The 26650-nt window shown below is 42.1% G+C and overlaps 1 protein-coding gene across 15 annotated transcripts in view; it reads left to right on the top strand.

Annotated features, from left to right (window-relative positions):
• The first annotated feature begins 101 nt into the window (after positions 1–101).
• The window catches only part of obscna (obscurin, cytoskeletal calmodulin and titin-interacting RhoGEF a), a 40749-nt gene continuing 14200 nt past the window's right edge, over positions 102–26650 (top strand). For 5 of the 15 annotated variants that reach the window (XM_051377556.1, XM_051377561.1, XM_051377559.1 and 2 more), the window contains exons 1-51: positions 1049–1279; positions 2232–2345; positions 2438–2704; positions 3160–3321; positions 3491–3595; positions 3697–3963; positions 4134–4403; positions 4638–4904; positions 5033–5296; positions 5401–5667; positions 5853–6122; positions 6248–6514; positions 6607–6873; positions 7376–7648; positions 7737–8000; positions 8173–8439; positions 8939–9205; positions 9325–9594; positions 10130–10396; positions 10544–10819; positions 11239–11505; positions 12537–12803; positions 13210–13476; positions 13583–13849; positions 14037–14303; positions 14400–14666; positions 14861–15127; positions 15221–15490; positions 15671–15967; positions 16083–16340; positions 16473–16739; positions 17175–17441; positions 17702–17968; positions 18219–18485; positions 18746–19012; positions 19198–19464; positions 19717–19983; positions 20250–20516; positions 20797–21063; positions 21321–21587; positions 21711–23903; positions 23999–24071; positions 24164–24258; positions 24364–24476; positions 24595–24795; positions 24924–25006; positions 25232–25405; positions 25489–25648; positions 25770–25871; positions 26078–26242; positions 26487–26645. In XM_051377556.1, the coding sequence (XP_051233516.1) occupies positions 2306–2345; positions 2438–2704; positions 3160–3321; positions 3491–3595; positions 3697–3963; positions 4134–4403; positions 4638–4904; positions 5033–5296; positions 5401–5667; positions 5853–6122; positions 6248–6514; positions 6607–6873; positions 7376–7648; positions 7737–8000; positions 8173–8439; positions 8939–9205; positions 9325–9594; positions 10130–10396; positions 10544–10819; positions 11239–11505; positions 12537–12803; positions 13210–13476; positions 13583–13849; positions 14037–14303; positions 14400–14666; positions 14861–15127; positions 15221–15490; positions 15671–15967; positions 16083–16340; positions 16473–16739; positions 17175–17441; positions 17702–17968; positions 18219–18485; positions 18746–19012; positions 19198–19464; positions 19717–19983; positions 20250–20516; positions 20797–21063; positions 21321–21587; positions 21711–23903; positions 23999–24071; positions 24164–24258; positions 24364–24476; positions 24595–24795; positions 24924–25006; positions 25232–25405; positions 25489–25648; positions 25770–25871; positions 26078–26242; positions 26487–26645 (13479 nt within the window). In that variant the 5' untranslated portion in view covers positions 1049–1279; positions 2232–2305. Of the gene's footprint in view, positions 219–1048; positions 1280–2231; positions 2346–2437; positions 2705–3159; positions 3322–3490; positions 3596–3696; positions 3964–4133; positions 4404–4637; positions 4905–5032; positions 5297–5400; positions 5668–5852; positions 6123–6247; positions 6515–6606; positions 6874–7375; positions 7649–7736; positions 8001–8172; positions 8440–8938; positions 9206–9324; positions 9595–10129; positions 10397–10543; positions 10820–11238; positions 11506–12536; positions 12804–13209; positions 13477–13582; positions 13850–14036; positions 14304–14399; positions 14667–14860; positions 15128–15220; positions 15491–15670; positions 15968–16082; positions 16341–16472; positions 16740–17174; positions 17442–17701; positions 17969–18218; positions 18486–18745; positions 19013–19197; positions 19465–19716; positions 19984–20249; positions 20517–20796; positions 21064–21320; positions 21588–21710; positions 23904–23998; positions 24072–24163; positions 24259–24363; positions 24477–24594; positions 24796–24923; positions 25007–25231; positions 25406–25488; positions 25649–25769; positions 25872–26077; positions 26243–26486; positions 26646–26650 lie in introns of those variants that run through there. The other 10 variants (XM_051377557.1, XM_051377560.1, XM_051377558.1 and 7 more) reach the window with 10 other exon arrangements.

Below are 26650 nucleotides of genomic sequence, written 5' to 3' on the forward strand. Positions count from 1 at the left end.
CAGCAGGACTGCACAGAGATTATCTTGTTGAGTTTCACTGGACTTAAGAGTGCACATGGAGCTGTCTGTCAAACTGAGGGGGAACACAATGCGGGGTAGTGCTGGCTTTGTTCTGTCTTGCTGTCTGGATGAGGGAACCCCACAAATGTCTACCTTGTTGTTGTAATGCAAACACAAACGTCTCAGCTCCAAGTGTCTTGGAGGAGGAGGAGCTAGAGGTGGGTGTACTGGCATTTCCCAGCTATGTTCAATTAATATCTGCATTGAATGGCTGCTGTGTACCTTTTACTGCTTTGTTTTTTAGTCTGATGTCCTTTTAGCCCCTAGTGTTCAGCCATCATGGGTACCATCTTCACTTACTCTGATGTCAGTAAATTACCTCCCAAGGGAATGCTGATCGAGTGTTATTTAAGAGAGGAAATGTGTGGCTTAATGTTGTTTAATCTCTTATGACCTTTCAACTGCAGCAGTGATGGAAACTCCCTGCGGAGATCCATAGACTTTGATCTCTCTAACTTGAGGTTTAGCACACTGACAGATATAAGTCGGTATTGTAAAGAGCATGTGATTAAACTACACCAGCCTTATAACATGCAGAATGCTCTACTTCTGTCTTGGTCATTTTGGTGGAGGAGATCTCAGATCTCTGCGTGAGCAACCTGGTTGTGAATTTGATTGTGCAAATAACAACACGTTCATGTGCAGACAGTACAAATGGTGTAGACCGCTCACCTGCATCCTCACACTACATGAAGATAACTTTCACTTACTGAGATGCTTGGGAGTAACTGACTAAGCTCACTCATCCATGCACACTAGAAAACCATCAAACACACTGAGCCTATTGTATACATTTTGATTGTTTTTGATAGTTCTACTGCTGGACATGACTTGTCTCACAGCATTAAAGCCAAAGCTATCTTTGCCCTCATACTGCCAGAAGGCTATTTTTGAGGTTAGTATGTGGGGAGAGATATGTCAGCTGTTCAGCACTACGCTCCATCAAAGCAAGAAAAAAGAGAAAGCGCTATAGGCTGTCTGCTTTGGGGTCTGGGACGCAGCTTGTAAACCTGGGCATGGTCTCCTTTGGCTAAACGTTTGTTGTTAATCTTAAAGGCTTTGTGAGAAACAGTACAAGACTCAGACAGATCTGTTGCCATGTTGGATCTTTTATCAAGCTGTTTTTTCAGGTAAAAGTGTTTTGTTTTTTGCCATTGGTGCAACAGGAGGGCATGCAAGGATGTATTCTTTCTAAAGAAAACACCTGTCTATGTTGAAGGTGGGTGCATTGTTGCATATGATCTGATATGATATTGTGTTGTTCTGGTAATCACTATCGAATGTAATATTAATAGAACATTTGTTTAATCATACTGCACAGTTGTATACGATATGTAAGTTTCATGTAAGGTCAGAGTCTTAATGATTGTGTACGGTATTTCCCGCTCAGTTGCTTTGAGGGTGCTCAACTCATTTCAGAGGTGTTTTTTTTTTTAAATGAAATCTATTTATTCATTTAATTTATTAAAACTTATTACGCCCCTAGAGTTGTCGCTATGTGACGCATCATGAAATGTCATTTTAGCTGGTAGATAATAAGATAAATCAACCTTCCTCTTGAAGTGCTTAGACAACCTCATGCCCCTAATTATAGTGGGAGGAGCCAGCCTCCAAACAGTGTCTCATGATCTCAAATATCATATCAATCAGTTTAGTAATTGGTAGTTCTCATTTGGCCCGTCGTTTATTTTTTTAAAGCTGCACAGTTCAGTTCATGCAGCCTCATGGAGGTGGCATCACAGCTGAGTCTATATTGGTGGTGCTGAGCTCAGCCAAGTAAGGTGACAGAGATTACTGATTACAGAGAGGCCTGGCATGCCATCACAGGGATCAACCAAATGAGGGTGATGCCATGTGTATCCATTTTGACAATGTTGCCATTTTGGAAGTGATGGTTTATATCATTATTAGCATGAGAGGAATCTGTTCGGCATGGGAAATTTAGGTTTGTCCAAAACAAACACAGGTCCATAAATTGCAGCAGAGGTTAATTACAAAACAGTACTGACAGAATGTCCCTGAAAGAAGCTGCATGGCAGTGTGAATGAGTTGGTGGAAGATGGCAGTTTTATGGCCGTATATCCTTTATAACAATGATATAAGCATTTATGAGTTATCTTCTGAGCCAGAACATTAACCAATATATATATATATTTTTTATCATATTATAGTTGTAGGCCTTCTGTGATAACTGTGGTAAAAAGATTCAAGATTCCCCAATCACACTCAGAGAAGAGCAGGAGGCATGGGAGACAATAAACCTGGAGGAATAGTAGCTGCTGCAAGTACGTTCTCTTCTCAAACAAAGTTGTAAATTTCAGTGTGGTTAATGGAACGGGCTTTTTAATCTCTAATGCTGGGTGTGTTTGTGTGCCAGAGAACCGTCTGCAAGTGGTGAAGGGCTTGGAGGATGTGGAGGTGTCTGAGTGTGAGAGCTGCTCCTTCGAGGTGACCCTGAACCTGGCCTATATTGAGGGTGTGTGGACCAGAGATGGGATGCAGCTTAAGTCCAAGCCCAACTGTCGCATCAGCACACATGGGAAGAAACACTCCCTCATACTGAACCGGGTGGCTTTGGCAGATGCAGGCCTGTTCTCTTTTCAGGCCAACGGTGTTCAGACCTCAGGCAGACTCAGCGTCACGGGTAAGGTAGTACAATAGACTTTGCTACTTGCACGGTCACACTTTAATTCTGTGAAAAAGACAATGGGCATATCAGGTCAAATCCAGGCCAAGGTTTAAACATTCAAATGATGGAATAAAGTCATTATAATATGACTGCACTCTTGTCTTACTACAGTAAATATGGTAATAGCCTAATTCATTTGATGCAGGGACAGTTATGTTGGTCTTTCAACATCATTCCAGGCTAAATTTTGTACAGCCATTCATGGTCTCTAGAGGTTGAGTCCTTGTGACTTTTGTGATCCCCTGACGTTCCCTCTAGTACCACCAGCAGGTTGACATTTTTGGTTTGTATTGAAATATCTCAACAACTATCACTACCAAACACTGGCTCTAGAGAGGGAGCGAGACAAAAATATTTTTGAAAAGTAATTACAAGGATATCAGAGAGTTTGTTTGGTTATCTTCTGCCAGCTAGGGACATCCAGATAGTGAAGGAGCTGGAGGATGTTGACACGATTGAGCGTCAACACGTGAACTTCCTGTGTGAGGTCAACCAGGTTGATGTGGATGGTCGGTGGTACAGAGATGACTGCCGAATTCGACCTGGGGACAACATCAAGATCAGACATCAGGGTAAGAGACCAACCACATGGTTTTACAGAGGCCTAAAGTGTGTATGGTAAATACTCCCCAGTTTTTGCTTCAAGAAGATGCGTTTGAGTGGTTGTACTGGGCCAGTCCTAGGTATATTTATTTTAATATCTGGTTAAATACAGTACCTTTTGCTTTAATCTGATCACAGGTAAAACTCACACCCTGTTCTTCAAGTCAGTCAGGCCAGAACATGCTGGAGAGATCAGATTCACTGCAGAGCGTGTCTCATCATATGCAACTCTCACAGTAAAAGGTGAGCCAAGTGCTGGCTGTTAATGTCACGATTTAACACAGATTTATGGAGGAAATGATGTCCGACCCCAGTTGGTCACTTCCTGTTCCTCTCTTCTTCAGAGCTCCCAGTCCAAATAGTGCGTCCTCTGAGGGTCAAGATAGCCATGTATCACCACCGGGGTCTGCTGGAGTGCCATGTATCACGACCTAATGCTCAGGTCAGGTGGTACAAGAACAGGAAGGAGCTCCTGCCCAGTAAGAAGTACCAACTAATCAGCCAAGATATCTACAGGCAGCTGACCATCGATGACGTCTGCTCTTCAGATGAGGACACCTACACTTGTGATGCAGGAGATGACAAAACCTCTTGTCAGCTTCTGGTGGAGGGTGAGATTTCTGCTGTCACAGTAATCATATCAGTTATAAACAATGTTATGTTTATGGCCTACAGTATGTTTTTCATTCATGTAATGCTTGTGTGTATGTGTTTCTAATATTCAAACTATACAATCAAGTCGTGTCAGTAGTGGTAATGTGTATTATGGCTGTACATGCAGAGCAGGCTATCAGCATAGTGCGGGGGCTGCGCTCAGTGGAGGTGATGGAGCCAGAGCCAGCACTGTTCCAAGTGGAGACCAGCCTGAAATCAGGGAGGCCACCCCGGTGGACCCTGAACGGTGAAGTGCTGGAGCCCAGCACAGTAGTGAACATTGACAGAGAGGGCACCCTCCACAGCCTCTGTCTCACCTCCACAGAAAGCTCCATGTCTGGCCCTGTTCTCTTTGTAGCTGGCAAGAGTCGTTCCACTGCTCAGCTCACTGTCAAAGGTGAGTTGTCTGATTATGCAAAAGAGACCATGGATAAAGCAATGTGAAGTTGTCATTGAACTGGAATTTTTCTTATTATCTAAAAGATAAACGGTGGTTTAAAATGAAATATCAGTGCGCAATATAAACATTAATACAGTAAAAATATAAAAGTAAATAGGAACCACACCCTGTGCAGTTTGGACTGTTTTTTAGGAATATCTCATTAAGTGGCTTTACATCTCTCCCCTCTAGAGCGACCCCTTCAGGTTGCCGACCAATTGGATGATGTAGAGGTGAAAGAGAACAGCTCTGTGACTCTGAGCTGTAAGTTTGCCCCCTCTCCCAGGGTGGTGCGGTGGTTTAAAGGTCGTACGGCTCTGAAAACCTCAAACAAGTACAGCATGAGGAGAGAAGGGAAACGAGCAGAGCTGACTATTCATGGCACGACAGCGATGGATGCAGGACAGTACCGCTGCATGGCTGGAGGTTCACAGAGCTCAGCACATGTTAGGGTAGAAGGTAGGTTAAACATGGTCTAGGGAAAATTGAGTTGTGAGGTAAAGTAACACTTTCTGTATTTTTATTACACTACCTATTTATGTTAGTTCAGTTGAAGATTCATAGTGAATTTCTCCCTGTTATTGTAGTGCGAACACTGAAGTTGGTTAAACACCTTGAGCCAGTGGAAATTGAGGAGGATGGCATTGCCACATTCTCATGTGAGCTCAACTATGTGGTTGCCAACATGGAGTGGCTCCTCAACAATGTTCGCCTCTATTCCAACGCCATCAACAGGATCCAGCACATGGGCACTATGCACAGCCTCACAATCAAGAAGCTGCGGCCACAGGAGAGCAGGGTCACCTTCAAAGCAGGCCTTCTCTCTGAGACAACCACCTTAAAGGTCAAAGGTCAGCTGGGGCGATAACTTTTTTATTTTCTGATACATATATACATTTCTATTTATGAATTTCTGAGAAACATGCATACTATGAATAGTAATTTTTTCCTCCAGAGCGCCCAGCAGTGTTCCTGAGGTCACTGGAGGATGTAGTTGGAGAAGAGCAAGGGGAAGTCTGTCTGCAGTGTGAAATTTCCAAAGAGTCAGTGACCCCTGTTTGGAAAAAGGATGGCATTGTTCTGACCGCAGATGATAAACACGAGTTACTGCAGTTTGGGAAGTCCATGGCACTGATTATCCGTTCCCTGAGCAAGGATGATGCTGGACAGTACATCTGTGACCTGGGCACCAGCCAGACCAAGGCTAAAGTTACTGTACATGGTGAGTAGTAGAAAAAATATTGTTGGTAATTTGGGAAGACATTAATATCACATTAAGTTGTCTGCCATCAAATGATTGACATAATCAGAAAAGGAACCTCAAATTTTTTTCATAAAACTGACACTAAAGCTTTAAGGTATATTTATTGTGATAAGGCTTCTTTTCTGTTAATATCTTATTTACAGACTTACACATCACTATTGTTCAGCGTATGAAGACAACATCTGTCCTGGAAGGCGAAAGCTGCACTTTTGACTGCGAGCTCTCTCATGATCTTGATGATGAGCCTTCATGGACCATCAATGGCCAGGTGGTGGTCACCAATAGCCGTATCCAGGTTATCAACAATGGCCGCAAGTATAAGTTGACCATTAGAGATGCTATGCTGACCGACGCTGGAGACGTGGTGTTCACAGTTAAAGACCTGAGCTGTAGGACCATGCTCTTTGTTAAAGGTGAATACTGGCCATTTCAGATAAAATAATCAGCACTGTTTTATCTGCATTGTGTATATGAGGAAAACTGTATTTTATCTTGAAATAAGCCAGAATGTGAGCGAATTGTATTTCCCCTCCTTTAGAAAAGCCAGTGCACATCTTCAGGGACCTGTTGAATGTCAAAGCGGTGCCGGGTGAGGATGCAGAGTTGAGCTGTGAGATTACCAAACCAGACGTCACCATACATTGGCTGAAAAATGGCCATTTGATCAGGCAGAGCCCTAAGTATGAGATGAGTGTGGAGAAGAACCTGGCACGATTGGTTATCAAGAATACCACCATCAGAGACTCTGGAGATTACTGCTGTGAGGCCGAAGGCGTCGCCTCGCGTGCAAAGCTGGAGATCAGAGGTAGGTGAGGGCTTTCAAAATAAATGTTAAATGATGACTATAGATACAGTGTGGTGTTCTTCGGCCTTTTTAAACTTTGTTATCTCCTTCAGAACTCCAGCACACATTTGCGAGGGAGTTAAGGGACACACGAGCTGAGGAAAAAGGTAAAGTGACCCTGGAGTGTGAGACCAGGCGGCCAGCCAAGCGAGTGACCTGGCTGAAGGGCATGGTGGAGCTGAGGTGCGGTAGGAAGTATGTCATCAGGCAGAAGGGCGTGGTGCTGTCCCTGACCATCACCTGTCTGGAGAAGTCGGACACAGATATTTACATATGTGATGTTGGTACCATGCAGAGCCGGGCACAGCTGACTGTGCAGGGTAAGAACATATTCACTGCATCAGTGTGGTTCAGGGGTGTTTATTTAAATTCAACTGTGGCCAAATGGTAGTTGGGCTAAAGATACTGTATGTGGGCTATATAAGGATAGATCTTTATCTTAAACGTCAATTCAGTTGTAGGAGAAATTCTGGGATATATTTTCACATTTAAAAATAGCCCAATATTACATGAATTATATTCTTCTTACTGTCCATTAAAGTCTTGATTTCAAGGCTTATATTCAGTTGATATATGATATATAATAACAGAATTGCAATATATTATTTAACACAGATACTGCATGTCAGCGAAATAATGAAGGTATACATGCAAAGCTAAAATCCTTTGCCAAAATGATACTAAAAATAATCCTCAATTCCTCCATTTTTATTGAGTGTAATGCTTAATAAAGTACTAAGGATGTTGATTAAGGCTTCTAGTAGCCACTGTGTAACATTTATGTGATATTTGACTTTTCCATATTTTCTGTGTTTCTCTCAGGTCAGAAGGTGTTGATCCTGGATGAATTGGAAGATGTTGAGTGTCTCGAGGGCGACACTGTCACATTCAGGTGTCGAATTTGTCCCAGTGACTACATCGGAGTCAAGTGGTATCTGGACGAGACCCTGCTGTACACCAATCAGCTCAATGAGATCCAGATGGTGCCTGGAGGCTACCACACGCTCACATTTAGACAGCTCGCCCGCAAAGACACTGGCACTATCTCGTTTTCAGCAGGGGACAAACGATCGTATGCCTCACTGTTGGTCAGAGGTGAGGCTTTAATCTGCCTGAGAGTTTCATTGTGTGTAAGTCACATTTAATGTGGTCTTGATTTGGCTTCATCTCCTCTTGTTATTAGAGAGGCGTCCCACCATCATTAAAGCACTGGAAGACTGTGAGGCTATTGAAGGTGGTGGTTTGGTTTTGTCTTGTGTGACCTCAAAGCCATGTCACATCCTGTGGTACAAAGATGGCTGCCTCATGTGGAACTCCTCAAGGTATTTTGCCAGTCGTTCCGGCTGTGAGGCTCGGCTGACGATTCGGGAGGTCTGCAATAATGATGCAGGAGTGTATGAGTGCAGTGCTGGATCTGTTACAACTAGAGCCGCGGTAACTGTCAAAGGTATGATTAGCATTTTATTGGACAGTTATTGTAGGACTGCTATTACTTACTATTGCCCATCATTACATGCCAGAGGAGTGTTATTGATTGTACAGGTAAAATTTGTAATAACATTAGTTTTTCTGCTTATTGTTGAAAAGTTAGCATCCTTCTGTTTTCCCTCTTTTTTTAGCCATCCCAGCCGAGTTCACCCACCCTCTAAAGACTGTCGAGGCCAAAGAGGGGGAGACTGTGACCCTGACCTGTGAGTACTCTCTGCCTGGGGTCCAGTTCCACTGGAGGAAAGGTTTTGAGTGTATCAGGCCTGGAGACAAGTACGTGATGAAACAGAGGAAGACAATCAATTCCCTAACCATCAAAGCCATAAAGCCTGAGGACTCAGGAGAATATACCTGTCAGTGCAGAGATCACCACACTACAGCAAGCCTCAAAGTGCATGGTATGCCATTTTCCTTACCTTTATTGTTAATTTTACCAAAAACCTACATTATTGCAAGTCTGTGTATTTGAAAGTAATTTCAGTATTTTCTTATTTCTGATGCGTGCACATGAACTCAGTCTCTCATACTGTGGTCTTAGATATCCCAGTCAGCCACGTTTTTACTTTCCAGAATAAAATACAACATATATTTTCAGAGAATAATTCTCCTCTCGGATTTGTCTGTATTATGAAACTTTTTTGTTTGTTAAAAAGCTCCATTACACAGAAAGAGAATGCATTCTGTTGTAGGGCTTAAGATGTTTTAATGAGTGCTGTGTTGTGCTTCAAAATGTGTTTGGCTCATATCTCTATGACAAATTGCTGAATGCCTGGCATATTATTGATGTATTTATTCCCATGCATCAAATCTATTCACCAATACTATGCATAGATACAGCATTTCTACCTTGCTCCTAAATCTATTTATTTAAAAAAAAAGTCAACTTTTGTTTTCCAGCTATTCCCATTACATTTACACAGCACTTAAAGAACATGCAAGCAGAGGAGGGAAGTAATGTCATGTTGCGCTGTGAGCTGTCTAAACCTGGATTTCCAGTAGAATGGAGGAAGGGACATGAGCTGTTGAAAAACGGGGTTAAGTTCCAGATAAGGAAAAGGGAAACCACCCTGGAGCTCCTGATATGGAAGCCAGTGCCTGAAGACAGTGGGGTCTACAGCTGTGTGTGTGCTGATCAGATGACATCTGCCACTGTCAAAATCACTGGTAGGACATGATTTACCAATAGGCTGATGGGATGTAGTGATCAACAAAATTTGACAGATGTACTTAATAAATATCAGTAATTCATCAACAATAATTATTCAATCTATGGTCATCCTCAGCTCTCCCAGTCACCTTCAAGCAGAAGCTGAGGAACGTGCTGATTGAGGAGGGCAACACTGCGACTTTACGCTGTGAGCTCTCGAAACCTGGTCACAGTGTGGAATGGAGGAAGAGGGGAAATGAACTCATCAGCAATGGAGAGAAATATCACATGCGGCAGAGAGACATGCTGATTGAACTGAAGATCTTTGATGTAACACCTGAGGACAGCGATATCTACACATGCATCTGTAGAAACATAGAGACCACTGCAACTCTGACTGTTAATGGTAGGTGTTTGTTACTGACAGTGTTTCATTATGTTCTACAATGTTTACTTTGTAGGAAGTCATATTATTATAAGGCAGAGTCCGATCGGAACTTAAGTTAATTAAGTATGTTCCTCCTACAGTAACAAGTAGGTTAGTCACACAAAGTATGACATTAAACGTAACAAAACAGAATTAACGAAGCAATAGACAACAAGCATTGAGCTGAATTAGATTATATAAGTATTTAAAAAACAATGTTTTGAACAACTGAGAGCAATTTAAAAGGCAGAAAACTGAATAGAGAAGAGTATAAAGTGTAAAAATACACTGGTTTAGATATAAAATCATGCAGCCAGATCTCAGAATATAAGAACTGAAAATGTGATAGTAGTTAATGTTACTCTCCATCATGTAGCAAGACACTAAACTTTATTTGTATTCTTCACTGGCACACAGTTGTGTAAAAGCTAAATATCACAACAATACACATGGAAATTTAATGTTCATTAAATTCTTGATTTCATTCTTATTTTTCAAACTCTTTTGCGTTCAGCTCTTCCTGTCACCTTCAAGCAAAAGCTGAAGAACCTCCAAGTGGAGGAAGGACATAACATAACGCTGTACTGTGAGATCTCTAAACCTGGTGTCCCAGTGGAGTGGAGGCTTGGAGGAGATCTGTTGGAGAACGGAGACAAGTACCAGATTAAGCAGAGAGAATCGGCCCTGGAGTTAATCATCAGAGATGCTGATCCAGAGGACAGCGGGGTCTACACCTGTGTGTGTAGAGAGCAGAGGACAAAGGCCACTGTAAAAGTTATCGGTATGTTTAATGTTTGTAGTACAGCATACTCTCTTGTTTCTTTGTTTATTCTTATTCTTTATTGAGCTACATGTAAAATGCTTCTTTAACGTTCTTGCCAGTGTTCTGCTTCACATGCATAAACAGTATCTGTGCTTGCTTCAACAGCTGTTCCTGCCACATTTAAAGTGAGCCTGAAGAGCCAGGAGGCTGAAGAAGGGAACAGTGTGACATTACGCTGTGAGCTGTCAAAGAAGGGAGTCCCGGTGCAGTGGCAGAGAGGTGCTCAGGTGCTGTCTGAGGAGATATTTCGAGGAAAGTATCAGATGAAGCTAGAAGGAAAGACGGCTCAGATGACCATTCTCAATGTCCAACCAGAGGATGCAGGGAAGTACAGCTGCATCACAGGAGATGAGAAAACCACAGCTGAAGTCAAAGTGAAACGTAAGTTTGAAGCCTGCAGAAACCAATTAAAACACATTAGTCTGTGGAATTTCAAACCTGTTGCCCGTGTTATCTTCACAGTACATTTAAAATAATGATTATATGGTTATACCCTGTCATTTTCATGATTATATCTAAAAAGCTGTTATTATGGGTGCTGCCATGACTCAGCTGTCTCAGTATATCTCTTACTTACGTAATTCGTGCACCTGTGACTTAGCAATACATAACCTCAGGTCCCATTAGATTTTGAATGTGTATGTACATCTCCTAAAGTACAAAATCCCAAATCCCATACCTATGATACCAAAGTGTGAGATTTTATTGCTTTAAAGAAAGCAGAAGCAGGGTAAATGGCATAGCAGGTTGCAAATCTATGCATTCAATGAATTCAAGATTTTCTAATACTCCCACAACAGCACTTCCTGTGACATTCAAACGAGAGATCCAGGGCCTGGTCGTGAAAGAAGGGGACAGTGGAGTTTTCTGCTGTGAGCTCTCCAAACCTGGAACTCCAGTGGAGTGGAAGAAAGGCAGAGTGATCCTGAAGCCTGGAGAGAAATATGAGATGAAGCAGGAGGGACGTCTCACTAAACTGGTCATCAACAACGTAGAGGAGAGCGATGCTGGGAAATACACCTGCAAGACTAAAGACAGCCAATCAACTGCTGAACTCACTGTCCGAGGTAAGGGGAATTTATGTTGAAACTACTCCAAGTATGCTGGATTCATTATTTTATGCACATTTCTTTCTCTTTTTTTGAATTTTCCTAATGTGTTCAACAGAATCACCTGAGCGCAGACGTCAAAGAGGTCAGCTCAAACATAGTACAAAAACAAAATAGACCTAGTGGGTATTAGCACTGTGTGAGATCCATTATGTTGTTTCACTAAAACTCAATGGAGAAATTACAGTTTTATAACTTGTCACCCAATATGCTTATGGGTAAATGTCACAGCACTCTGTTTGTGCTGTACATTTTGTTCTTGTGAGCTGGGTGAAAAGATACAGTAGATGGGATGTAGAGTCACATCATGTCATACTGTAACTTCAGGCAATAGTTTGTAATTAGATACATCCCAAACACTTCTCTAACTAAACTCTAGCATTAGTATTAGCTTTATGTAAGTGGTGTAACATGTTTGATAGTTTGTGCCAGAAAAAGGGCTTTTGGGGGTAGATGGGATTAAAAAATGTAACTCACGGCCCATAATGGATTGTCACAACTCCATTCCACAACTGGATGGTTAGCTAGAAAAAAGGAGCATGACAGATTTTCTTGTGATCATACCTGCCATGTCCCTTACATCACTGCCATAATGAAACTTCCATGTAACATATATTGTGTTCCTTGTCATACTGAAGGCAAGGAAATGTGTTATGGAATCCACTGAATCCAGTAGATCTCTGCATGATCACATAATTGTTGCCATGTTTTACCTGTTTTGGTTCAGCAGAGATTTTTTTTTAACCCTTATTTGGCCCTAAATTTTTATTCTTATTAAAGCCTCTTGCGAAAGAATCCCAAATCCCAAATTGCTAGTGATGGTTAGGCGAGCACCTTGCATGGTAGCTTGCCATCAGTGTGTGAGTGTGTGTGTGTGTGTGTGTGTGTGAATGGGGAAATGAACTACAGATTGTAAAACATTCTGGCTATTTAGCCATTTATATAATATTATATATATATTACATAAAAAGATTTTCTTTTATTGACAGGTTTACCACCAAGTTTTAAGCTGCCACTGGTCAACCAGGAGGTGACGGAGAGCAACAGTGTGGTTCTGCGCTGTGAGCTGAACAAACCTGCCCCGTCGGTGGAGTGGAGGAGAGAAGGAGAGCTGTTGAAAAATGGAGACAAATACCAGATGAGGAAGAAGGACCTGCAAGTGGAGATGAAGATTGCAGACCTCAGTCTGGACGACACTGGAGATTATACCTGTATGTGTGGAGAACAGAAGACAACAGCTACAGTCATTGTGAATGGTGAGTGCTGGATACACTTGCATTGCTTTGCTTTAGTGCTTCATATGTTGTGAACATATAACGCACTAAGTATGTGAAGATCAAATGAATACACAGTAAATCAAATGCTAAAATATAAACAGGCTAAATACAAACCAAAACAACACAGAACTAAATGCAAAATGGACAACGTTGACATATATATTGTGGAGTTATTGGTGGTTTTAGGGGATTTCTGGGTCACAAGTTGTTGTAGTAGTATACAAATAAATTGCATAAGATTTGGTTGGTTGAAAGACAAGACGGAATATATCAGTATAGTAGGTGATATAATAAACGATCAATGTGTTAGCAAGTATAGAATAGCTTTCAGTCAGGACTAAAGAGCAGCAAAACAGACTCCTTCTCCTCCTGTGGTTTGCTTTAGAACGGCCCATCAAATTCCTTCAAGAACTGAAGAATATTCAAGTGCAGGAGGGCAACGGAGTGACACTCTGCTGCGAGCTCTCCAAACCTGGCACTCCAGTGCAGTGGAAGAAGGGAGACGACGTGTTGACCAGCGGAGAGAAATACCAGATGAAGCAGAACGGCTCCACACTGGAGCTCCTCATCAGGAAAAGCCAGCCCGAAGACAGTGGCACATACAGCTGTGTTTGTGATGACATAAAAACTACTGCCACCATCATCATCACTGGTGAGTGCCATTACACATGATGTAACATAGTAACATAACTATGCTTCGGTAATCTGCACTTCTTATACAGTATTTTGCGTTGTCTGTCTGTGATGTCACTCTTCAGCGATCCCGGTAACTTTCAAGCAAAAGTTGAAGAACCAGGAAGCTGTGGAGGAAGGCAGCGTGACACTGCGCTGTGAGCTTTCTAAACCAGGAGTCTCAGTGGAGTGGAGGAAAGACGCTCAACTTCTGAAGGAGGGCGAAAAATACCAGATGAAGCAAGAAGGCAGGGTGACTGAGATGCTGATCAGACATTTGACTCTCACAGATACTGGGGAGTACAGCTGTTTTGTTGGCACTGTTGTGACTTCAGCTGACATTAAAGTAAGAGGTAAGCTCCGGCCATTACATGGAAAGACATTTTGTTTCTTAACCACAGTGAGACAGACCTGGTATTTCCCACAAAGTAAATATGGTAGATGTGTTAAGAAATCTAACAAGAAACTATTTTGAATTGTGTGGGAAAATGAAAGAGTGAGTCATTTCAGATTTTGCTTAATTTGATGTTTTTTTATCAGCAATTCCTGTGACATTTAAACAAGAGGTGGCGAATTTGGAGGTAAAGGAAGGGGACAGTGGCATTTTCTGCTGTGAGCTCTCCAAACCTGGAGCTCCAGTGGACTGGAGGAAAGGCAGAGTGATCCTCAAACCTGGATACAAATATGAGATGAAACAGGAGGGATGTTTCACTAAACTGATCATCAACAACATAGAGGAGAGCGATGCTGGGAAATACACCTGCAAGACTGACGATAGCCAATCAACTGCTGAGCTAATTGTCAAAGGTAAGATAGAGATCCCGAGCTGAAAACATGATTAGACAATATCTAAACCTTCTCCATTTTTAGAAAATACCCACTCTTTGGCTGTTCTCCTTGCAGCTCCTCCAATCACATTCAAGACAAAGTTAAAGAACCAGCAGGTGGAGGAGGAGAACAGTGTGACGTTGAGGTGTGAGCTGTCTAAACCCGGCCTTGCTGTGGAGTGGAGGAAAGGACAAGAGCTGCTGAAGAATAATTTCAAGTACCAGATTAAAAATCGAAACAGCATCATGGAGCTGACCATCAAAAACACACAGCTGGAGGACAGTGGTCTTTACAGCTGTATATATGGTGACGTCAAGACCACAGCCAACATCACCATTACACGTAAGGGAAGATTGTAAATGAAAGAATGTTTGTGTGTTTTTGCATTTACATAGCAAAAAGGTAAACCACCTTATCCAATCTGCTGAAATGTTCTATTTGATTGATTCAAGTAAAGTGTTTTGACCTTCATGGCAGTCATAGATAGACATAAAAAAACAAAAGAAAAACACAACGTGTGCTTGATTTTTCCACAGCTATCCCCCTCTCCTTTAAAATGGGTCTGAAGAACCAGGAGGCCCCTGAAGGAGGAAACGTGAGCCTTCGCTGTGAACTGTCCAGGGCCGGAGTGCCTGTGCAGTGGTGGAAGGCTGAGGATCAGCTCTATCATGGGGGAAGATATCAGATGACCCTGAGAGGGAAGATAGCTGAGATGCACATCAAAAACATCCAGCCCGAGGACGTCGGGGAGTACAGCTGCATCTTAGGGGAACAGAAGACAACAGCCGAAGTGAACGTGAGAGGTATTTGACATGCTACTATGTTGTGTTACGCTAGGCAGCACCCACACGTGTGACACTTTTGTAACATACCGTCTCTTTTCCTTCTTTTACCAGCTGCAGCATCTGTGTTCTTTGAGAAGGAACTGGAAAGCCAAGCAGTGATGGAGGGGAAATCTGTGCTGCTGTCTTGTGAAGTTTCCAGTGCTAATGTCCCTGTGACTTGGAAGAAGGACAACATTGTGGTGGAGGAAGGAGGGCGATACATTTTAAAGAAGAAAGGCCCCACACACACGCTGGAGATTAAGAAACTGTATCTGGAGGATGCTGGAGAGTACTCCTGTATCTCCAGAGGCAAGAAGACCACTGCCAAGCTGATCGTGAGGGGTAGGTGGATACTAAAGTAGAATTTTACTGATATTTTACTGTTATTTACTGATATATCTGGCTAATTCATTTACAGTTCAAGAAATGCGGCATGAATACAACCAACAGCCCACACTCATCTAAGTTATTGTAAAATAAATCACATTCCATCTCCATCTCTAAAAATCCAGCTGTATATAGCTTCCTCTTCCTCCACAGAGCGTGTGCGGATCGTTACAGAGCTGCAAGGCATAACGGTGACAGCGGGTGAGGACGCAGAGTTTGTGTGTGAGTTAAGCCATGCAGACGTGAGTGAAGGGGTCTGGTGGCTTGGCTCCAGCCCTCTGCAGAAGAACGAGATGAACCAGATGATGTGCCAGGGTCGACTGCACCGACTGGTCCTCACCATGACAACACCTGAGGAGACGGGAACCGTGGCATTTGTGATCGGGGAGGAGAGGACCTCTGCACGTCTGCTAGTTGTTCCTAAGCCCAAAGGTGAGCAGAAACATAAGGGAAACTTTTTTATTATTCATCAGTAATGTGTAATTTCAGCTAAAACAATTTCCTCTGAATCAGGGAGTCTAAAGTGGCATTTTATCTCAAATCCTAGTTTTATTTGAAGAGAAGCCTAAAGATGTTGTGATCATGGAAGGAGAGACAGCAACTTTGTCCTGCATGACCTCGGATTTTACCTCTCCGGTTACCTGGAGGCGCAACCACATCCCGCTCCGAAATGGTGATAAATATGAGATACATAAGGAAGGAAAAGTCAACCTGTTGCTTATCCATGATGTGGATCCCCTGGACACTGGCATATACTCGTGTGATACAGGGGATGTGCAGAGCAGTGCCAAACTTACTGTAACAGGTAGATACTGTAAAATGTACCATCTCCCCTTGGAATGCTATCTGTTATACCTGCTTTATTTGAATAGTAATAAATAATACTGAAATATTCCTATTACACTAAATGCCTCAAATCCTCATCTTCCTCTCCCAGAGCTTCCTCCATTCTTCCAAGAAGAATTGCAGAGTGTGGAAGTTGAGGAGGGAGGTTCAGCCTCGCTTTACTGTGAGCTGTCTAAACTCGGAGTGCCGATTCAATGGAAGAAGAACCGACTGCCACTAAGAGCCAGCAGAAAGTACGAGATGAGGCAAGATGGTTGCTTCCTCCAGCTTCACATCAAGGAGCTCAAGCTTGAGGACAGTGGCAGCTACTCATGTCAAGCAGGAAGTGCAGAGACCACTGCAGCTGTGTCAGTGAAAGGTATGTCTGTTTTGCAGTGAACAACTCTGTGTTGGCTCTGCGTGCATTTAACCACTCAACATAATTCAGTGTACTGCAAATGTCACTATATCTATACCCGCACACAAGTAATGTATATGTCAGTTAAGATACTTTCCTGTGATTGTGTGAAATTCCTGGAACTCATTGCATTTTCCAACATAGCAATTCCCACCCAAATGTAACTTAATCAGTACACTTTGTTGTCAGTACTGAAGGCAGTCTATGCCCACATACTAGCGTCAAATGCAGTGACTTTCAGGTAATTTCCTGTGATTTTGTGAATCTACAAATACTGCATGTACTATTATGCTAAACTAAAATAACAAAAAGCTTCTTTTTTTGTGGTGACACCTCACACATGTACCTCTTATGATAAAGATATATCATTTTGTCCCTCCCAACCCTTTTTCTCAGAGCTTCCTCCATTCTTCAAGAAAGAATTAAGAAGTGTGGAGGCTGAGGAGGGAGGTGGAGCCTCTCTGTACTGTGAGCTGTCTCAACCTGGGGTATCAGTGCAATGGAAGAAGAACAGGCTGCCATTGAGAGCCAGCAGGAAGTACGAGATGAAACAAGATGGCTGCCTCCTTCAGCTGCACATCAAGGACCTCAAACCTGAGGACAGTGGAAGCTACACATGTCAAGCAGGAAGTGCAGAGACCACTGCAGTCGTGTCAGTGAAAGGTATGTGCATTTATAGATTGCATGGCATGTCATAGAGAGGACTAAATACATTTTTTTTCAGTGCTTTTTGTGACAATGAAAGTTTCCTGAAACTCCATATGATTTGTTATAATATGGAGAAAATGCATATTTCACATAGGTAGCTACAAAAACATTAACACTATTTCTAGTCTTATTTGGCCCTTACTTGCTAATGTCTGAAATGTTATTCTATTAAACCAAACTTCTATTCATTCGTCTTACCGCTCTCTCTTTCCCAGAACTCCCGGCATTTTTCAAAGAAGAATTGCAGAGCGTGAAGGCTGAGGAGGGAGGTTCAGCTTCTCTGTACTGTGAATTGTCTAAGTCGGGAGTGTCAGTGCAATGGAGGAAGAACAAGTTGCCACTGAGAGCAAACAGGAAGTATGAGATGAAACAAGATGGCTGCCTCCTCCAGCTGCACATCAAGGACCTCAAACCTGAGGACAGTGGCAGCTACACATGTCAAGCAGGAAGTGCAGAGACCACTGCAACTGTGTCAGTGAAAGGTTTGTACATTTGGATATCTGCATAGTAAATATTACAGTGTCAGCAAGGTTTAAATCATAAATAACCTTTTTAGATAATTAGTTGGTATCATCTGAACTTGCTGAAGTGTTTCCTAGTGGAGTACAGATTCTCTCATGTGTCATGCAATTTTTCTACATGATATTTTGCCTCAACTTGACACTGTCTCAAAAGCTATTTCTGTTATAATAAAACACCCTCATTACTCCCTAAATATTTTAAATTTTACAGAGCTCCCACCATTTTTCAAAGACGAACTACAGAATGTGAAAGCCGAGGAAGGGGCTACAGCCTCCCTGTGCTGTGAACTGTCTAAGCCTGGAGTGTCTGTACAATGGAGGAAGAACAAACTGCCACTGAGAGCTAACAGAAAGTATGAAATGAAGCAGGATGGGTGCCTCATCCAGCTCCACATCAAGGATCTCAAACCTGAGGACAGTGGCACCTACACATGTCAAGCTGGAAATGCAGAGACCACTGCAACTGTGTCTGTAAAAGGTGCGTCAACTATGTTTGGAGAATTCTGACTTTATAATATTAGATGTACTTGCATTTTATTGTACAATACTTTCCTGTACCTCTCCAGTCTATGTGGTAGTCATTATTTTATGACACTCAGCCGTATTATGATAAACCTGCCCACTTAGAAAATAGGTTTTCCAAAAAACCTGTACAAAGTCTGTTCTGGTGAGGTTTCAAGCATTGTTGCCTTTACATTATAGATGTACAATTCTGTTTTTTCTTGCCTATTTTCCCAGAGCTCCCTCCATTCTTCAAGAAAGAGTTAGTAAGTGTGGAGGCTGAGGAGGGAGCTACAGCCTCTCTGTACTGTGAGCTGTCTAAGCCTGGAGTGTCAGTGCAATGGAAGAAGAACAAGCTGCCACTGAGAGCCAGCAGAAAGTATGAGATGAAACAAGATGGCTGCCTCATCCAGCTCCACATCAAGGATCTCAAACCTGAAGACAGTGGAAGCTACACATGTCAAGCAGAAAGTGCAGAGACCACTGCAGCTGTGACAGTGAAAGGTATGTGCATTTGGCTAAATTCAGTGTACTTTCTTGAATGTGTTAAGTTTCTGTTGTTACATTTTCACCATCTACATTGTAAGTTGGTTGAAAAAGGTTGATAATGTCTGCATTGTGTCTCAAGCATTCTCTGAATCCTACAATGTATGATTATGTTTTTTTCCCATCCATACTTATTGTTGCAGAGCTTGCACTATTCTTCAACAAAGAATTACAAAGTGTGAAGGCTCAGGAGGGAGCTACAGCCTCCCTTTACTGTGAGCTGTCTAAGCCTGGAGTGTCTGTACAATGGAGGAAGAACAAGCTGCCACTGAGAGCTAACAGGAAGTATGAGATGAAGCAGGATGGCTGCCTCCTTCAGCTCCACATCAAGGATCTCAAACCTGAGGACAATGGCAGCTACACATGTCAAGCAGGAAGTGCAGAGACCACTGCAGCTGTGTCAGTGGAAGGTAGTGGATTAGCAATGAAAAAATTCAGTGTTAGCAATGCATGCATTCAATCACACGCCAACACTTTAAGTACCGATGATTGTCTAAACTTTCTGGTATGTTCTGAGCTGCTAATATTACACTCCCACCCATCTATAAATAGGTTGCAGGGTTTTCATTTTCATTTATCATCAAAGACAATTTAGTCTCCTTCCAGTCAGGTTTCAAACCCTTTCCAATGTTTTTCTAACAATTACTTACCTTATTTCCCAGAGCTCCCACCATTCTTCAAGGAAGACTTGCGAAGTGTGGAGGTTGAGGAAGGAGCAACAGCCTCCCTGTGCTGTGAGCTGTCTAAGCCTGGAGTGTCAGTGCAATGGAAGAAGAACAAGCTGCCACTGAGAGCTAACAGCAAGTATGAGATCAAGCAGGATGGCTGCCTCCACCGGCTTCAAATCAAAGAGCTCAAACTTGAGGACAGTAGCAGCTACACATGTCAAGCAGGAAGTGCAGAGACCACTGCAACTGTGTCTGTAAAAGGTGTGTGCATTTGAATATTTTACTATATCAACATACTCTCAAGCCACAGACAAGTAATGTAATGTTGAAATCGTTTTTTGGTGACTGTCTGAACTTTCTGGGACTCATTGTAATTTCTAAAATATCAGTTCCCACCAATCTACCATGTAAGTACACATAGGTAGTCTTGACAAAACCCAGTTTGGTCCATGTTTGGTAATCTCTCGAGCAGCATTTCTTTAAGGAAAAACACACGCTAAAGACATTTCCCTCCTTGGTTTTCACAGAGCTTCCTCCATTCTTCAAGAAAGACTTGCAAAGTGTGAAGGCTGAGGAAGGAAGTACAGCCTCCCTTTGCTGTGAGCTGTCTAAACCTGGAGTGTCTGTACAATGGAAGAAGAATAAGCTGCCACTGAGAGCTAACAGGAAGTATGAGATGAAACAAGATGACTGCCTTCTACAGCTCCACATCAAGGATCTCAAACCTGAGGACAGTGGAAGCTACACATGTCAAGCAGGAATGGCAGAGACCACTGCAACTGTGACAGTGAAAGGTGTGTATATGTGGACATTTTCATAGCAATGAAAAATCCTGTTTTAACAATGTACAAAAAAAATGACATAATAAAAATTAATGTACTTTCCTATGATTATCTAAAACTTCTTGTACATATTATGTTGCTCATATTGCAAACCAACCTAGATTATAAGAAAAGTCTTGATACTGTATTTCTTTCAAATACAATTTTGTCCTTTTCCAGTTAGGTTTTATACATTTTCCAGTTACACTGAAAATCTATGATTATGTTTTTCCAATCTGCACCCATTTCCCAGAGCTCCCACCATTCTTCAAGAAATGCTTGGAAAGTGTGAAGGCTGAGGAGGGAGGTTCAGCCTCTCTGTACTGTGAGTTATCTAAGCCTGGAGTGTCCATACAATGGAAGAAGAACAAGCTGCCACTAAGAGCTAACAGGAAGTACGACATGAAACAAGTTGGCTGCCTCCTCCAGCTGGACATCAAAGAGCTCAAACCTGAAGACAGTGGTACCTACACATGTCAAGCAGGAAGTGCAGAGACCACTGCAGCTGTGACAGTGAAAGGTGTGTACACCTGTTGTGGTGTATGCATGGAACATTTTACTGTATTGCCTCTCAAGTTCTCAATGACAGGGAGGTATACTATAATTTTAATCCTCAAATGTGATTGTGTGAACTGTTGCAAACTCCTTCTATCAAGCACATTTAATATATAATCCAAATCAAACCATGAAAACAAAATCTATTTAAAAATCATATTTGGTGTCTTGTCTGGCTCTTTCTCAATTAATATTTTGGTCCACTCTGTCCTACCTACCTAGAGCTTGCTCCAGTTTTCAACAAAGAATTACAAAGTATAGAAGCTGAAGAGGGAGCTACAGCCTCCCTGTGCTGTGAGCTGTCTAAGCCTGGAGTGTCTGTACAATGGAAGAAGAACAAGCTGCCACTGAGAGCTAACAGCAAGTATGAGATCAAGCAGGATGGCTGCCTCCTCCAGCTCCACATCAAAGAGCTCAAACCTGAGGACAATGGCAGTTACACATGTCAAGCAGGAAGCGCAGAGACTACTGCAGCTGTGTCAGTGAAAGGTATGTGCATCTTGATACCTAATTGCCAAAGTTACATGAATAAGATGAGTTTACCCATGTTCTTTTCTGTTCAACCTCCACCTCCCATAAATATACTATATTTTCCTTCAACCTCTTGTCTAGCACTACAACCAACTCCAAAGATAGAGCCTCCTACAATAATGCCTCGAGCAAAGGGCACTGTTTCCAAGCCAACTCCTACTCCAGAGAATGAGAAGCCTATTCCTCCAGAGCCCAAAAAGAGAGCTAATAGGAAAGCATCTATTGCAAGTTTAGAAAAAGATGTGGAGCCAATGTTTGACCTAAAACAGTCTATGCTGAGGGAGAATAATGAAGACCAAAAGGACATCCAACTTGCAAGGTTTATGGAGAAAGATGTTGCACAGAATGTAACTCAACTGGAGGGGCACAAGGAGAAAGACACTGAGGTGTACAAGGAGGTTGACAAGACAATGAGACCTAGGGAGGACTATGGGGTTGATAGAGAGGCGGAAGAGCCACCAATGCCTTTGGAAACAGAGAGAGAAGTTTTCATGGAGACAAGACTTCAAGGAAGGAAGTTAGAGAGTCACTCAAACAGAATTCTGGGAGACACTGTACTTGAACAAAAGAAACAGCCACTAATATGTCTCGAAAAGGCACATGAAGTTGAACAGGGGTCAAAACAACTAGGAAAGCCATCAGAGAAAAGCAGTGAAGTTGAAAGGAAGGAAACCTTTTCAGGAACAGAGCTGTGGAAAAACAGTGTGGATGAAAAACAGTCTGTGAAACCACTAGAGAAGTTAATGGGGAAAGAAACAATGAAGGAACAAGAGAAGTCTACAGTAAAGGTGGGTGAAGTAGACAAAATAGAAGAGGAACCTTTTAAACCACCAGTAAGAACTAAAGGAAAGGTAACAGGGGGTAAGGAACCACTTAAATATGTTCCAAAGGAAACTGAGGATATCAGTATCCAATCAATAAAGCCTTCTGTAAATGATTCTGAAGATGACCGTAAACAGAGAGACGATTTGAAACAGAAAGTGTCTACAGAGGACAAACAGTCACTAGAAAAAACTGAAAAAACTTTAGAAAAAGAGGCTGAATTCACCCCTCCAAAACCACCTATAAGGATAAAAAGCAAAGCAAAGGGGGGAATGGAAAAGCAATATTCAAGGGACACAGAGACAGATCAGGACGATCAACAAACGACAAGGGTTGTGGTGAAAACATCAGATGCTCAGCCAATTAAGCAGTCAATTGGGCCTTTGAAAAAAGAGGTTGAAGTGAAACCAAGATCCGCGAGGAAACAATCAGTAACAACAGACTCTGAGATAGATGAGAAAATTAAGCAACCGGTGAAAGCTGCAGAGAAGGGCGCGAACGTCAAACAGCCATTCAAAAAACCAGTGAAACCCATGAGGAAAGAACCTGAAGTGGAACAGGAAATTAAACTGGCGGTTGAGCCAAGGAGAAGGGAGGAAGAACAGCAAATAAAGATGACAGAAGAGATTCCTCTGCTCTACATTTCTGAAGATGAAACTTTCTCAGAGGCTTTGACTGAGATGCCAGCGATCCTAAGGAATGTCCAGTCCCCTGGTTCTTCTGTTGACCAAACCTTTACTCTTCCTCCAGTTATTGTACCCCAGAGGGCCCAACAAGCAAAGGATGCTACACCAGAGATTGACATCAACATTGAGGATGAACCACAACTGCAAGAAGCTGCGGTCAAGATCCAAGCTGCCTTCAAAGGCTACAAAACGCGCAAAGACATGCGACCTGTCTTTAAAGAGGTGTTTAAGAACCAGAATGCAGATCTTCATAGTACAGTCAGTCTAGTGTGCACTGTAGAGGGAAAACCCAGCGCAGTGCGCTGGCTGAAAAACGGCCAACAAATCACTAATGACCATCGATTTCGAATTCAGACTACAGAGAGTGGCGTATGTACACTGGTAATCAAAAACCTGACAACCAGTGACAGTGGAATCTATACATGTGAGGTGGTGAATAAGTTTGGTGTGACCTCCTACAATGGAAACATTACCGTAGTACAGCCTCAGAAGCCCACTCCGATAGTCCAGAAGCCTGTACACCCACCCCTTGCAGCCATAACTCCTTTGCAACTCGCCCAGCCAAAGCCTGAGGCCCAGGCCAAAACACAGGCTCAGAATCTTCCTGAGGCTCAAATCCAGATACCCACTACAGCTACAGATGCTGCAAACTATGTAGAAAGTGTGAGTGTCTCTTTGTGGGAGGCCTACAACATGACGGAGCAGCAGGATGCTCCGAAGAGACTGAAAGAGAGGAGAGGATCTTCAATCATTGCTGCCAGCTCAAGTGAGTAACATGTTTATTCACTGTAATCACTAAAAATTAGATTTTCTTGGCCCTATTATCACAGTATAATACATATGATTTTATGCTTTCAACAGTGTCGAGTCCCTCTGATTATGACACAGCTCCGGATATGATGGAACCTGTTGAGACGGGCCCAGCTGTACCAAGGTGAGAGGGCAGGGAGAAGATTACATTTTTATTGCTAATCTTTTATATTAAGCTCATAAAAATACCCAAAATATTTATGAATACTGTTACAGGGAAGTGACAAAAGCAGCAGAGCAAGTTCCTGTAAAAGATGATAAGGAACAGAAAGCTCCTCTACAGCCTCCTAAAAAACTACTGAAAATCAAAGGTCAGCAATGTTTTTTTTTTCACGGCTGTTTTCAATTGATCTTCACTAGTTCTTATTAGGTTTCATAACAAGTACAACATAGATATCTTCCCCTCTAATTTGTAGGAGCTCATGAAGGTAGACTGAGGACACCATCTCCTAAACACCACCGTGCTCACACACCCTTAACTAGTACTGTTTCTGGATCTGAGTCAGATGGAGAAGAAGATAGACGAGAGGTACTTTTGTAAATATTCATGTAATAAATGTGATTTAATTTAGTTACAATCTGTAAAAGTAATATTTCCCATTTGAGTGTATAAACTTTAAAGTATGTGTTTGCTTTTTTCACCCCAGACATTTGAAATGTATGTGGCTCGAGCTGACTGCAGTCCCATCAGTGGAAATAGGGACAGTTTTATTCTGAAGGAAGGTCAGTTTATAGAGGTCCTGGATTCTGTTCATCCTGACAGATGGTTGGTGAGGACCAAACCCACCAAAACCAACCCTGCTCGACAGGGATGGATGTGTCCAGCCTACCTGGAGAAGAAGAGAAAGGTACAATGTATACATCCAAACATGTTCTGAAACAATGATAATATACTGTTAGTTTGCAATGTTGTACTGTCAATAACAATAAGAAATGAAAAGGATTTTATTAAAATACATAATGGTCTTTCCGACAGGAGACCCTCCCACAATTGAGAGCGCCTCAAGAGGATCTTGATGGAATTGGGTCCACAGGAGAAGAGTACAGGAGAGCTCTGAGGTCTGTCATTCTCTATTATATACTGACAGATTCAACAAACAGGGAGGGATGTGCACTATTATTTGGATTTATATGTATTGTTATTGGACACATGCATTTGCGTAATTAATGTTTGTTGTAAAACTGTACATATCTTTATTATTATTTCTACTATTTGGTTATTTCTTGCACTTATGTGATGATGGAAAACCCTTCCAGTCTGCATTAAATTATCTTAATCTTCAGCCAACTGATCCAAGGCCTGATTGATGGAGAAGAGGAGTTTGTAAAGGAGATGAAGATGTTCACCTCTCAACAGCTAAATTATTTGGACTCCAGCCACCACATCCCCATTAACATCCTCAACCAAAAAGAGATCATTTTCAGGAATATCAAGGACATTGTGTTTTTGCATGAGAGGTAATGACATCCACAAGAAATACACTGTACTCATGTATAATATGCAACTGAATATGCAAATAAATAATAAAATGTCTTCTCAGGTCCCTCCTTCCCGGTCTGAGAGAGTGTGCCACAGACGACGATGTGGCCATGCATCTGATCAAGCACAATGAGGACTTTGAGAAGTATCTTCACTACATGGTTGGACAAGCACAAGCAGAGGCCTGCCTTAACGACAAGACTATCCAACTGTATTTCAAGGTATCCACAAAATCTGTTTTAATTTAAACATGAACACTAACATGAAAAATGCCTAATATCAACTTTATTACACTGATTTAATGTTCTTTATTTCTTTAATATGTTGCTCATTACACTTCAGGAGTTAACAGAATCTGGTAAGCCTGAGGCTCCTGTCATGGATGTCCTTACCTTCCTCCAGCGACCAGTGGAGAGGATTCAAACCTACCAGGCTTTACTGAAGGTCAGCATACAGTTTATTTTATGTGTCTGAAACCTTAAACATTAATGTCAGCGTGATAGTGGCAATTATTCATAACTAAAGACTAAAAAGTATATTTAAATTCAACTTGTATTATTTCAACAAAAGGATTTAAGCTTGTCCTACTGTTGTTCATTAAAAGTGTGTGAGCTGAACTCATGGGATGTAAATAAATATGCTTTTGGCAGGAGCTAATCAAGAACAAAGCCAAAAGTGGCCAGAGCTGCTGTCTTTTGGAGGATGCCTTCTCCATGGTGTCCTGTCTACCATGGAGGTCTGACAACATGCACCAGGTGTCCCTGATTGAGAACTACCCAGCTCCTCTAACTGCACTGGGCGAGCCTGTGCGACAGGTAACTACAGATGACTGGCTCATTTCAGTTTTTGTCACAACTACTAATAATGCTGTGAGAAGAAGTTGACAGACTTAAGTGTTTTTTTGTTTTTTATGAGCTGAAATGACTCGGTTTTACCAGAAAAGACGAATAACTAACTGTTCCATAATACGGACTAAAAAGTATATCTTCATAAACATTCACTCAGATAGAAACACATCAAGTCACATATGGTCATCTTACTGTTTGGTCCTCACTTCAGGGAGTCTTCACAGTGTGGGAGGAAACTCCAGAAATTAAGACGTCCTCTAGAGGGCATCAGAGACAAGTCTTTCTCTTCAAGGAATGCATTGTACTGTGTAAACTGAAAAGAGACACCAGTATGAACAGTGACACCTACACATTCAAGAACAAAATGAAGGTAAG

The sequence above is a fragment of the Dicentrarchus labrax genome, unplaced genomic scaffold, assembly GCF_905237075.1.
Source record: "Dicentrarchus labrax unplaced genomic scaffold, dlabrax2021, whole genome shotgun sequence".
Lineage (NCBI taxonomy): Eukaryota > Metazoa > Chordata > Actinopteri > Moronidae > Dicentrarchus > Dicentrarchus labrax.